At 43.4% G+C, this 13,663-nt stretch overlaps 2 protein-coding genes across 2 annotated transcripts; one reads left to right on the top strand and one right to left on the bottom strand.

Annotated features, from left to right (window-relative positions):
- Positions 1-992: 992 nt before the first annotated feature.
- Positions 993-2,249, bottom strand: LOC133024296 (E3 ubiquitin/ISG15 ligase TRIM25-like). Its single transcript, XM_061091350.1, has 2 exons — positions 2,176-2,249; positions 993-2,094 (listed from the first exon to the last, which is right to left on the bottom strand). Exon 2 carries the CDS (start codon positions 2,090-2,092, stop codon positions 1,061-1,063), a length of 1,032 nt encoding a protein of 343 aa, XP_060947333.1. The 5' UTR covers positions 2,093-2,094; positions 2,176-2,249; the 3' UTR covers positions 993-1,060.
- Positions 2,250-3,927: 1,678 nt separating this feature from the next.
- mcm3 (minichromosome maintenance complex component 3) lies at positions 3,928-12,309 on the top strand. Its single transcript, XM_061091710.1, has 17 exons — positions 3,928-4,077; positions 4,345-4,457; positions 5,083-5,291; positions 5,749-5,879; positions 5,985-6,223; positions 7,057-7,165; positions 7,258-7,411; positions 7,509-7,640; positions 8,194-8,402; positions 8,497-8,671; positions 8,762-8,888; positions 9,074-9,224; positions 9,973-10,113; positions 10,235-10,341; positions 10,468-10,541; positions 11,467-11,566; positions 11,662-12,309. Exons 1-17 carry the CDS (start codon positions 4,003-4,005, stop codon positions 11,858-11,860), a joined length of 2,445 nt encoding a protein of 814 aa, XP_060947693.1. The 5' UTR covers positions 3,928-4,002; the 3' UTR covers positions 11,861-12,309.
- The last annotated feature ends 1,354 nt before the right edge of the window (positions 12,310-13,663 follow it).

Here is a 13,663-nt window from a genome sequence, read left to right as displayed (position 1 = left end):
ATTTACCTCAGTGCAAAAATACTGAACCTGTGATCTGCTCCAAACAGTGGGGGCCTTGGACTGTAATCCTTCGAGTAGTCTGATGTGTAGAGGAACTTCTTTAGTCTTTAATATATAAATCCAGCTGAGCTGTGACATGAAAGAATGACACAACAGAATCTGTATATATGCAGTTTATTATGTCAATATTTCAACGATTGAAACACTTGGTAAAATACTTGAATTAAAACCAACACCACATTATGACAGTAAACTTTACCATTCGAATATAAAAGGATCAGACAATAACAATAACTAGAAACATGAACTGTGTACATACATTTTTATATACCAGCTCCTCTTTGAGTGAATGTTTCTACCGAATTTGAAAAAATTCTCAACTTGGCGTTCATGCGATACAATGTTCTCGAGAATGGGACAGATGGATAGACAACCCGAAAACATAATGTTTCCTGCCACTGGGATAAAAACTGGTGCGTTTGAGGTACAGGTGTAATAATGAGAGGGGCGGAGTTTCTTCCATTATAATTTGACTGAGGGCAGAAGTACGGATAAAGTTTCTCTGTAAAACAGCAGCCCGTGATACAACCGATGCATGATTTAGAGTCTACATTGTAAAAAGACACCTCACCTTTGTTGTAGTCTACAAAGACGCCCAACTTCTGAAGGTCTTCTTTCAATATTTCATATTTTGAGAGTGCAGATGTTTTATATTTGCCCTTATCCAATGAAAAGATCCAAAATCCATTTCCTACTGATAGGTTTGCCATATCCGTTTTATCCACCGACTCCCTGACCACGCCAACGCCCCATTCTGTCTTTCCTTTAACCTGCACCTCAAAGTAAAACTTCCCTGTTGTGAATCCCTCTATTGCCAAAACCTCACAACATCTTAGAAATCTCTTTGGATTGTCAGTAACTTTGCACTTTATGTCTTCTTCTGTAACTTGTTTTCCGTCTTCGCTTATGAAAAGTGTCTTAAATGCAGTGTCGGGGTCAAGGGTCAAGTCGACCGCGTGCTCTCTCATTCTTTTCATTCTGATCTCAGGAATCTCTTCCATTATTTCCTCGATTGTTTCAGCCGAGTCAGGTCTCCTCGCGTTGCCTGGAAAGACAGGTCAGGCCCGAGATCTGTGTCGGGGCAGCTCTTGTGTGGAGGTTTGGACAAGGTCGGGAAGCTCTGGAGGAAATGATAGTGATCCTCTGACTGTGACAGATGTTCCAGCTGACTGCTTCGGCTCTTGAGCTCAGTAACTTCGCTCCTCAGTTCTTTGAGAAACTCTTCACCCTTTTGCTTTATTGCACTGTGCCTCTCTTCGATCGCCTCAACGAGCTCGGCCTGGCTCGCCTGAATGAACTGGATCAACTCGGTGAACACCTGCACGGCGGCTTGTTCCTCTTTTTCAGAATCTACCTGGCTGACATCGAGTAATTCTTCGACCTCAGCTATCTTCTCAATCCGTGTTTGTATCAACTTCTGGATGTTTGCTTGTGCCTCGTCATTTGTTGCCATCAATTTTTCATATTGCTCCTCCAGGGGGACGGCGTTGTGACTCTTGTGATCGGCTTTCAAACACAGGACGCAAATGAAGGCCTGCTCCTTCAAGCAGTACAGCTCTGTCATCTTGTTGTGTGTCTTGCACATCCTGTCGTCGAGATTCTTCACTGGCTCTAATAACGTGTGACCTTTGAGCCCAGCAACTCTCCGATGCGGCTCCAGGTGTGACTCACAGAAAGAAATCAGACATGTCAGGCAAGATTTAACGGCCTTTTCTTTGATCTCAGAGCAGATGTAACAAGGAACGTCAACCTCCAGAAGCTGTGGGCCTGGAGTCGAGGCTTTGACTTGAACCAACTTCTTAAACTCATTAGCTAACTCTGACATGACAGTGTTGACTCGGAGTTCAGGTCTTGTGGAGAATTTCTGTTTGCACATCGGACACTGGCAAGTGTCCCCGCTGTCCCAGTACGGGTTGATACATTTACTGCAGAAGTTGTGTCCGCACGGGATCGTGACTGGGTCTGTGAACACGTCCAGACAGATGGAACACAGTAACCTCTCCTCTGACAGCAGAGAGCTGGCCGATGCCATATCTGGACAAAAACATGGTAGGCAGTTATGACTTATTTCTGTGCTGAATAATCTGTTAGATTTAATGGAAGATTTTAATTTACCTGTGAAGTTTGCGAGGTTTAAAAGCAGCAGCTTGAAGTGACGAGTAAACTGTTACTTTCCTTGTTGAGTTTCATTTCAGCATGATGACGCTGGTGAGGGCCCCTCCCCTGCTGCTCTGCTCCAATTCCTGGCTTCGTTTAACTCTTTCCACGCTGTTCGCATTGGAAACTCACAAAGGATGTTAAATAATTTGTGGCAGCGTGCTGTTAAAACAAAGGGATCAGTGACAGTGTCACGTTTTCTCTATGCACAGTTTCACTTTTATGCAGACACTTATTTTTGCCGGTCACACCCTATTCCTGCGGCCCCTGTTAGAGAAGAGGTCCACAAAGCACGAGACATGATGAACCAACCACAGCAGAGACTGGACACAGAGGGACGGGCTGCAAAATGGAAAACCGCATTTCTATTTGTCCCACCAAACAGTAGGGAAACGGAAAACAGACATGCTCCAAATTTCAGTTTCCTTTTTGTTTTTTTCCTCTTGTTCTGGCTCAAGTTCATTTGGTGAAAACTTGATATGACGGATGACATCCTCCGCTAAGTAATGTCATTTGGGACTACCGGTTGTCATCATGGCAGGTGACGCTGCAGAGCTCCTCCTGCAGCCATCATCCACCCTGTTATGTATTGTTATTCAATTAAGTTTGCACACTCGATACTAATACAACTAAGGAATGATAGTCAGGAGACCGTGATGATTTAAACATGCATCCTTTACTCTGTGTTTCACAGGACAGAGAATACCCAGCATTCAATGGGGTAAACAGTGGGGCATAACGGAGGCCCCGAGGGAACAAACTTAATTGGATAACAATACATAACACACCCCTTTAATGGCTCATTGAAATACTGAGGTGGAAAAATTAGGCAGATACGCAGGGAAGAGTCGGCGATGGTCAAAGAGGAAGAAAAATTGAATAGGAAAAAGCATCAGAGAGACAGTAACTTTATTAAGATCCTTATCATTACTTTTTAGGCATGAACATGGTCAAACATAAGACAAGTATATTAAGATTGACGGAGGACCTCTGCTTCTCCCACTGACCAAAAATGAACGCCAGAGTCTGTGCAACCACAGGTTTGTGATTCCACCAATACGAGTCAATCACGTTGTTTCACTGTGTTTTTATTTTTAATTTAATTTTTATACTGTTACATGTTCTCTTTTCTACCTCAATCTGACAATCGGCTGCTGTAACAGGTGAATTTACGCATATGAGATCAGTATGTTATCTATCTCTTCCTCATCATTATCATTGATTATACAGTATTTTATCATTATTTTAATAAACTGGCAGTTGAGGGCAGTTTATTATTTAGGCATTGCTTGAAAACTATAATAGTTTGCATAAGAAGAAATACAGTTTTGGCAAATACTGACAGATGATCCGGAGTGAATGTGTATTATTGCTGTGGGAGATAATGGTTTTGGAAATTCTATTGTATGTACACATGCGATATTTGAGGCTTCTTAGAAATGTCGCCATCCTGTGGACAAATGCACAAACGCTTTATATCATCGTCTTTCCTACGTTGTGTTTTTACAGCCCTCCTCTTCCTGCTCTGTTTTCGCGGGAGTTCTCTAAGTAGGCGGGGCCACATGGTGTCACTGAAGATTCTATTGGACAGCTGCACGTTTCCGCGCCGACTATGCAAACCAGCGCTGGTGGAGTTGACCAATCAGGCTTTACGTTTTGCTGGTGGCCGGCACGCCGTGGCGCGAAACCCTGATCAGTTGTTCGGTTGACGGCGGCGGAGGAAACAGCATCGAACTCTGAACAACATATTAGTGAGTTTACAAGCGGAATCAATAATCGAACATAATGGCGACCGACGTGGTAGATGACCTGGAGATGAGGGAGGCTCAGAGGGATTACCTGGACTTCCTGGATGATGACGTAAGTCTGACTTTAATAGAAGTGTCGAGGAACCATGCGGGCTCCACAAAAGAAGAAGATCTCATTGAATCACATGTTTCACTGATGGTTTGGAAACTGTTTCCAGATGCTGCTCGTTGTTCTGATTCGGTTTGAGTCTTGATGTTGTGTCTGATTCGAGGCGTCTCGTCTCCCTGAGATCAGAGAACCATTGTCTCCGAAAAGAGTTTGATCCAAAGTGAACGAACGTCAAGCATCTGTCTGTTTTTTCTTTTCTCCATCCTGCAGCAAGACCAGGGCGTTTACCAGAGTAAAGTCCGGGACATGATCAGCGAGAATAAAGCTCGACTCGTCGTCAACATCAACGACCTGAGGAGACGCAACGAGGTCCGAGCTGCAAAGTGAGTCAATGAGTGTGTGTGTGTGGGGGGGAGATAGATAGATAGATAGATGGATACTTTATTAATCCCGTGGGAAATGTAGGTCATCCAGTAGTTTATACACTTATACACCTCACCGACATACATACATAAATCACATATACATAGGAAGAACATACTATAGATACAGGAATGGGTCTGACCCTATGGTACTGAATGCAATGATTGTGTCGGTGTCCAGTAGGAAAGTGTTCTTGTGTTGCTGGAGTGGATAGTACAAAATAATATATATTAAAACAAAAAATGTATATAAGTGGTCAAGTCTGTGCATGGGGCTGGTATAGCCAGTAAAGGGATGGACAGTGGGTTGATATATGATGAGATGAGATTAGAAGAGTAGAGTCTTGCATTATGTCATACATGGATCCATATTCTCAGTTGTTTTTTTGTGAGTCCCCACACTTTATAATTTGTTGCACACAGGAGCGTTTCTAGGGACTTTGGGGCCCCAGGTGGGCCTTACATAGAACCTAGTTAATATATAAAGTGTTCACCATAGAAGCCATAGAGACAGATTTCTGTGTTTTGCTGTCATCAAACCTTTCTCTCTTGAGTCATCACCCAAATCTTCTTTGTCCTCCACCAGACTGATGAAAAGCGCCTTCGAGGAGCTGCTGGCTTTCCAGCGGGCGCTGAAGGACGTGGTGGCCTCGGTGGACGCCACCTACGCCAAGCAGTATGAGGAGTTCTTCATCGCCCTGGAGGGCAGCTTCGGCTCCATGCACGTCACCCCCCGCACCCTCACCGCACGCCTGCTGGGCAGCATGGTCTGTGTGGAGGGCATCATCACCAAGTGTAAGTTCTGTATCGATCGACCCACCCCCCACTCCTCTTTTGGGATCTACGGTCTACCCTCTTTAACATCATCTGAAGTGATACTGTGACTCTCCAGTTATGAATATGTCACCACAAGTGTGGGGCTTCAGTTTTTTCTTTAACTGAAGAGCCAACTTAAAACAGATGGTAACTCAGACTGTGAAACTAAGAAATAATCACACAAAGTGTTTTCAATCACTTGTTCACAACTAACTTATAAACTAAATCAATTGATCTCCAACTTTGTCCTTTTCTTATCATGCAAACATTTTCCCTCAGAGCTTTAAATGTTTGTATTTTAGGTGTTCATAGGAAAGTTATTGTTTCTGTCCCCCTTCTTTTGCATAAAAGTTAAATACTATCATTATCCCCTCCTGGCTTCATAATAATAGTTGTGTAACGAGATTCTTAGATTAATTTCCTTCTTTCTCTTCAGGTTCTCTGGTGCGTCCCAAAGTGGTGCGCAGCGTCCACTACTGCCCGGCCACGAAGAAGACGATGGAGAGGAAGTACACCGACATGACCTCCCTGGACGCTTTCCCTTCCAGCGCCATCTACCCCACCAAGGTAACGTGGCCAAAATACAGGCTGATCCCTGTGGTGTCAATCAGAAGAAAAGGTTCTGACAACTGGTCCCAGGGTCCATGCTCACTTGTTTCCCTCTCCTGATAGGATGAGGAGAACAACCCGCTGGAGACAGAGTTCGGTCTGTCCATCTACAAGGACCACCAGACCATCACGGTGCAGGAGATGCCAGAGAAGGCGCCCGCCGGCCAGCTCCCCCGCTCCGTGGACATCATCCTGGACAACGACCTGGTGGACGTGGTCAAACCAGGAGACCGGGTGCAGGTGATCGGGACGTACCGCTGTCTGCCAGGAAAGAAGGGAGGGTTCACTTCCGGCACGTTCCGGTGAGACACCACCTCGTGTGTTGACTGTTGAGCTGCAGATTTTTATCTCCCTGCGTTCTCACTAATTTTCCAACTAGGGATGGGACCTTACAGGAGTTTTCATGTTCGAATATTCATAACGTTATTGAACAATTATTCGAATATTCATGACCACCCCCCCATGTTTTTTCTCCCACCCATCACCCCCACACGCATTAAGGTCAAACATGCACACAACAGGACTGATATTTCTCAAAAATAGCTTTAAGGAAATACGCCATTTTTGATTTTAACGCATCCCTGCCTGGCTACAGCATAGACCTTTGAAAAATGAATAAATAGTAATAACATTGGAAAATAATTTGAAAAAGAAATTAACACGGTCTAATGACTTACATCCATCCTTTTAAACGTCAGGCTTCCCAACGCTCGCGGCAGCCTAATTATTTGACAATTGAGTTTTAACTTAGCCTACGCTACTTAACGTAAAACTATGAGGGAAGTTGACTGGTCATCAGACTGGACACAAATACACAAGAATAATAACAAAACATGGCTTAATGCCAAATTAGATCATTGTTTTAAACTGACAGTCATGGCTATAGCTACCTTACAGGCTAGCCTACTGTAGGCTCTGAGACATGGCTAACAAACATCATATTCACATGTTCTGGGGTAAGACGTGTGCTCAGTCGATTCACCGTCAGTCCGCAAGATACCGGAAGATGTTGTTCTCATAATGCGCGGGACTAGAACGATTATTCATTAGGCTTGGATTTTTATTCGAATAAATTCTTAATGACGAATATTTGAATATTCATTACCAACCCTATTTCCAACCCTTCCCTCCTCAGGACCATCATGATCGCCTGCCACATCAAACAGATGAGCAAGGAGATGTCTCCGTCCTTCTCTGCGGACGATGTGGCCAAAATCCGAAACTTCAGCCAGAGTCGCTCCATAGTAAGACCTCATTCTCCCATTTGGACACGCTTGGAAAAGCAACTGAGTCTCATGTGGGAAGATTGAAACCCCCTTTTTCTTCTTTCCCCCAGGATGTGTTCGATAAGCTGTCTCGCTCCCTGGCTCCCAGTATCCACGGGCACGAGTACATCAAGAAGGCCATCCTCTGCCTGCTGCTCGGCGGCGTGGAGAAGGTGCTGGAAAACGGCTCGCGCATCCGAGGAGACATCAACGTCCTCCTCATTGGTACCAGCGCCTCCCCTGCTAATGTTCTCATTCACTCAGGAAGCTCGAGTTGGAGGTCAGACTAATGTCGTCGTGCGTTGTCTTTTGTTTCGATCAGGTGATCCATCGGTGGCCAAGTCCCAGCTGCTGCGTTACGTTCTCCACACGGCTCCCAGAGCCATCCCCACCACTGGGCGGGGTTCCTCTGGTGTGGGTCTGACCGCGGCCGTCACCACCGACCAGGAGACCGGTAGGACACGCACACAAATGCATCCACTGGCACACAAATATACTGATACTGATTTTCACTGTAGAAAATAGTTAATTTCAGGATACTTCAAAGTACTGTAAAAACACTTTGCTCAATATGTTCATAGAGAGACTGATATGCCTGTGTTCAGGACCTCTCTGACTACCTACATACTGAATATCAAACATTTTTACTGGATAGATTGAGAGATTTTTCAAAGTAAAGTCCAACATTTTCACCGTGGAATAGATCATTTCAGGATTTTCACTCTAGAAAATGGATCATTTCAGGATACTTCAAAGTACTGTAAAAACACTTTGCTCAATAAGTTCAGAGAGAGACTTATATGCCTGTGTTCAGGACCTCTGACTACCTACATACCGAATATCAAGCATATTTACTGAATAGATTTGGAGATTTTTCAAAGTAAAGTCCAACTTTTTTACTGTGGAATAGATCATTTCAGGATTGTCACTGTAGAAATATATCAGTATCAGTGCTCTTTAAGCTGCTGTTCTGATCAGAGCGTGTGTCCTCATCCTCTCTCCATCAGGTGAGCGCCGTCTGGAGGCAGGCGCCATGGTGCTGGCTGACCGGGGCGTGGTGTGCATCGACGAGTTCGACAAGATGTCCGACATGGACCGCACGGCCATCCACGAGGTGATGGAGCAGGGCCGCGTCACCATCGCCAAGGCCGGGATCCACGCCCGCCTCAACGCTCGCTGCTCGGTGCTGGCAGCTGCCAACCCGGTCTACGGCAGGGTGAGTAACCACATGACGGCTAATGTGTGAGGCAGCAGCTGCTCTGTGGTTTTTTCCTCATGTAAAACTCTCCCCTCCTCCTCCTCGTTCCCAGTACGACCAGTACAAAACCCCCATGGACAACATCGGCCTGCAGGACTCCCTGCTGTCCCGTTTCGACCTCCTCTTCATCATGCTGGATCAGATGGACGCCGAGCAGGACCGCGAGATCTCCGACCACGTGCTGAGGATGCACCGCTACCGCAACCCCCGAGAGCAGGAGGGAACAGGTACCGTGGATCTGGGCTTTTCTGTATAACAAGTTGATACTTATTTAAAAATTGTCGAATTATGCATTTCCTTGTGTTTGCTGTTTTTAGCCATGGCAATGGGCGGGAGCGTAGACGTCCTGGCCACAGAGGACCCAGACGCTATCGTAGAGGAGCACGAGGAGCTGCAGATCTATGAGAAGCACAACAACCTGTTGCATGGGAGCAAGAAGAAGAAGTACGCACACACACACACACACACACACACACACACACACACACACCTCAGTCCTGGAATGATGGAAAATATTTTTACTTTTAATATTTATACTTTTATATATATATACATCCCCAAAATATTTCCTCTGTAGTTGTTATGAGCTTTTTGCATATCCGGTTAAATGAATCTTTCTTTTGTTCCAGGGATAAGATTGTGAGTAAGGAGTTCATGAGGAAGTACATCCACATCGCTAAGGGTGTGAGCCCGGTGCTGACGGAGGAGGCCGCCAAACACATCGCAGAGGAGTACACCAGACTGAGGAGCCAGGAGCAGATGGCTGCAGATATCGCCAGGGTGAGCGGAGCAGGATTGCTACTCTTAAATGTTCCCCACTGGGTTATAATCAGTGAGACTCTTTCTCTGAGTTGCGTGATGTGTACTGGTCGTTGAGGAGGCACCACTGTGGAGTCTCAGATGAAAGGTGTTTTTTTTAAGGTTTTTCTTGGCACAAGAGAGCTGGTATCATACGCATTGCTTTGGATGGCAAGTTTGTTTCTGTTCTTGTCTCTGAAAGTTGTCTCACACTTCATAAAACATGGCCATTTTTGTTTGGTTGGCTAATAGCAACGTGTAGTCCATCGTGTCTCTCACCAACGGCACGGCAATACTTCATGACTTAATTATAATCTAACACGGTGACCAATTTAACAGACAATAACATCTTACAGTCTGAGGCCAGGATAACTGAGACAAAGAAATAACAAAGCCAATATTAATGTGGCCAGAAACGTATTTACTTCTTTTGTAACTGAGTGAAAATGTCAGCGTGATTTAAATCTAGTTGAGGACCAGTCGGGAGTTTCTCCTGTCAAAAACATGTAGTGTTTGACCCCCGGTCTGTACCATACAGTACTTAGGGTGAAGTAGTTCATTGTTTGCCACTATTTGTACTTAAATATTGTCCTTTTGCCTTTTTAAAGTCATGCAAACAACTTGTGGCAGCTTAACTCATAAGAAGCAAGTGTAACATCACATGTACAGACCGTGATGTGTTTGCATGTATGAATGAACTGCCTCTGATCTCGGTCCCTTTCCTCCTCAGACTTCTCCGGTGACGGCCCGAACCCTGGAGACGCTGATCCGTCTGTCCACAGCTCACGCCAAGGCCCGCATGAGCAAAGCGGTGGAGATGGAGGACTCTGAAGTGGCTGTTCAGCTCGTCCAGTTTGCCTACTTTAAAAAGGTGTGTACTGCTCCGTGGACCTCAACAATGCAGCAATATCAGTTTTTACACGGCACAAGGGGACTGAAGATTTCTGCAGGAACATGTCAGTGAACACCTCTCTGTTTTGCCTTGTGTTCAGGTTCTGGAGAAGGAGAAGAAGCGTTCGAGGAAGGAGGTAGACTCCGGCTCAGAGGAGGAGGAGGAGGAGACGTCCACTCAGCCTTCCCAGAGAACTCAGAAGAAGAGGTAAACAGTCGGTGAAGCACAGCTGAACAATCCTCTTACACTCTTCAAGCATAGAAATCTTTCTCCTGGCTTTACTTCCTCTTCTATCGCTGTTGCTAATGTGTGATAATATCCTTTGTCCTGCAGGGGGCGCCAGGGTTCTGAGGGCACTGAGGGGTACAGCCCATATGACTTCAGTGAAGAGCAGAATGTCCCTGAGAGTAAGTGTTTTGTTTTGTATTTATTTATTTTTTTACCATGGGACAGTTTTTTTCCATTCTTGTGTTTTTATAAAGATGAATCTTTATTAAAGCAAAATAATACTTTTGTATATGATCTTGTGACATTTTATTTCACTGCTTAGATTTGTGAAATTGTACAATTGATCAAATGGTTTACTCATTGTTTATCCTACCCACAATGCCCTTGGTTGCACCATGTGGTAACGGTCTATAAATAAACCAAGCTGACTGAAAAACAATTTAAAATAGAACTAATATAAACAGGAGTGACGTGCAGGATAAAACAACTTGTTTTGTCCTTTTTAAAACTTTTTAATAGTGTGTAAGCTACAAATGTAATACAAACTAATTCTGAAGGTCAGGTTGGGAATTGCTGAATAAGTATAATTTTGAGGTACTTCTACTGGAGTATTGCCATTTTTGCTACTATATACTTTTTTTTATACCACTTCATTTATTTGACATCTTTATAAACTTTTTTACATTGTCAGCAAGTTAAATATAATGGGTTATGAATGATAGATGAACCCACTTAACAGTAAGTTGTTAAAATTACCATGATTGTAACTTAAGTGTGTGATACAGGGAATTTTTTTTACCGTATATTTATATTAAAGTATAGTTGTGTTTTTTCTACTATAGTAAATGATCTGAGAACTTGAAGCACTGCAAGAAAGTCCATAGATGTTTTTATAAGTAAACGTATAACACTAAAACAGATAAATATGCATATTCAATGGCTCAAAGTAACATTGCAAATGATAATATTTCACAGAATATTACTTAATATTATATTATTGAGAAATACTTGAGGATGCTTTACATCTTCACATCATTGTCATATACAGGTTATGTCTGACTTTCTGTATGAAAGAGTTCTCACGTTGTTCCCTTTGGTCTGTAGTTCAGGCAGGAACCCCGAAACCAGCCAAGCCACAGCGAGAGGAGGCGGAGCCTATGGACGCCAAATCACAGGCCGAAGGCGCTGAGCTGTCTGCAGAGAGGTGGGTGCCTGATTCATGCCAGAATTATAAGTATGTTTGTTGATTCATACTTAAATATATGTTAAACATGAACTTATTTTCCTTTTTCTCTCTAGACTGAAAGAATTCAAGTCGTCCCTGTTCGCCGTGTTCCAGTCGGCTCACGCTCAGTCGGTGAAGATGCAGAGCCTGATGGACGGCATCAACAAGGAGCGGCAGAAACTTTTCACGGAGCCCGAGGTCCGCGCCGCTTTGGCTCGCATGCAGGACGACAACCAGGTCATGATGGCTGATGACATCATCTTCCTCATCTGAGCGACGAGGAGTAGGAGGAGGATGACTGTTTCTGAAATGGATAACATGAACTTTGAAAGAAACAGTGATTCATATTACCATGTACATTTTGTTTGTTTCACCTGGTTTTGGACATCTCGTTGCTTTTATGCTGTGTTTTCTACTCATTTTCCTAAAATGCAGTCTACTGTTGAATTCAAGACCAGTCAGACACCTGACCTGCATTCTGTAATTTCACATCGGGTAAAAATAATATAAGGAATTTGGATCGCATAAGATGCAGCTTAATCTATCAAGTCAAGTTTTATTCTTGTACGCACTTGTTTCCTTCCAGGTAATGTTACTTTATAATGTCGTTATTGTCACAGATTACTGTAACTGTATTTCAGTTCATGAGAAGAAGGCATAATAATCACGTTATTAAGTAGTTTTACCAACACTCCTGTTGGCTGGGTTTGTATATAGTTGAAGAAAAGTAGTCAAATTGTTAATTGACTGTATTTGTTAATCAAAAAAAATTAAATGTCATGCTTTGGAAATGGGCTTGGATTATTAGATTAATGTTTTAATAATGTCACTTGATCCACCTTCTAATTCCACAAACGTCTTTCTGTATGTGGAACGCATATCTCAAGAACTGTTTATCTTATTGGCTTCAAACTTGGCATGTGTATTTTAATTTGCCAGAGGAAGTGCAGGGCCAGAGATTTGGACTTGTGATATGTTCAGTATTTATAAAACCAGTGCTCTGTGGTGGGGGAGGGGTCCAGTAAGCTTTCAGTCTGTGGACAAAGTTGAACTTTTTCTACGTCCTCTGATAAACCACAGCAGCAGTTGGCAGCTCGTTCACACCACCACGTCATTTTGATAATTAGATTTGTTTTATTCAACCATATTCGTCTGACTGACATTCACAAGTGCTAATATCTGTCATGGCAACAACATAGAATCAGTCAATATTTTAACAAAATGAAAGCAGCATTCCTTTAGTTGCTGCAATGCTTTATACCGAACTCTACTACAGAGCTTTTATTTTGTAAAGTTTTGAAGTTAGGTCTAAAAATTGTGTTGGTTGCTTAACAGACCTCTGAGATAGTTGACATGCAACGTATGAAAACTAATCACAGTTAGTAAATAATTCAAAATAATATGTAAACACATGAAAATGATAAAGCTTATTCAGTTTCCCTTCATGAAAATTGACTATAAAAGCTTCACTGCAGATAAACCAGTTTGGATAAACACATTTTACAACCTCACTCTGCAACTGGACAGGTTATAAAAAGCTCTGCACACAACATCCATCACTCAAACATTAAGAAGTGAACTGTTTGAGGAGGACTCCCTAATGACCAGGAAATATTCTGGAGTCCAGAGCATAAACACAAGAAAACATTACAAACATGCAGGAGAAATCACCGCTTGTCTAGTGCTGCTAAGTTTGTTCTGTGCTCTCCAAGGTTTCTCAGACCCTGGCTGCATTCTTGTTTACCAATTAATCATGTAACCGTAAATTTGTTTGGATGCTGGATCTGCCCGGAACTTTTTTTAGATTTCCCATCACACTCAAATGATCTGACCTCTTCCTGTATGTGCATCGGTGTGTTTACAAGAAGTACTTTATATCAAACCTGCAATATATCCGGACCTCGGTGTGTGGGAGGTAAGCCCCATAGTGATACACCTCTTGACTGGTTAGTACTTCACTGTTCAAACACCACCTTCCTTCTCACACTTCTTTACTCTGAACGGAAGTGTAAATAAGTAGAGCAACTTTACACTGAGTCAGATATTTCAGGTGGTTGGGGAACACAGCATCTTTGC

This window comes from Limanda limanda, chromosome 18 (genome assembly GCF_963576545.1).
Source record: "Limanda limanda chromosome 18, fLimLim1.1, whole genome shotgun sequence".
NCBI lineage: Eukaryota > Metazoa > Chordata > Actinopteri > Pleuronectiformes > Pleuronectidae > Limanda > Limanda limanda.
This window is presented reverse-complemented; position numbering and strand designations above follow the sequence as displayed.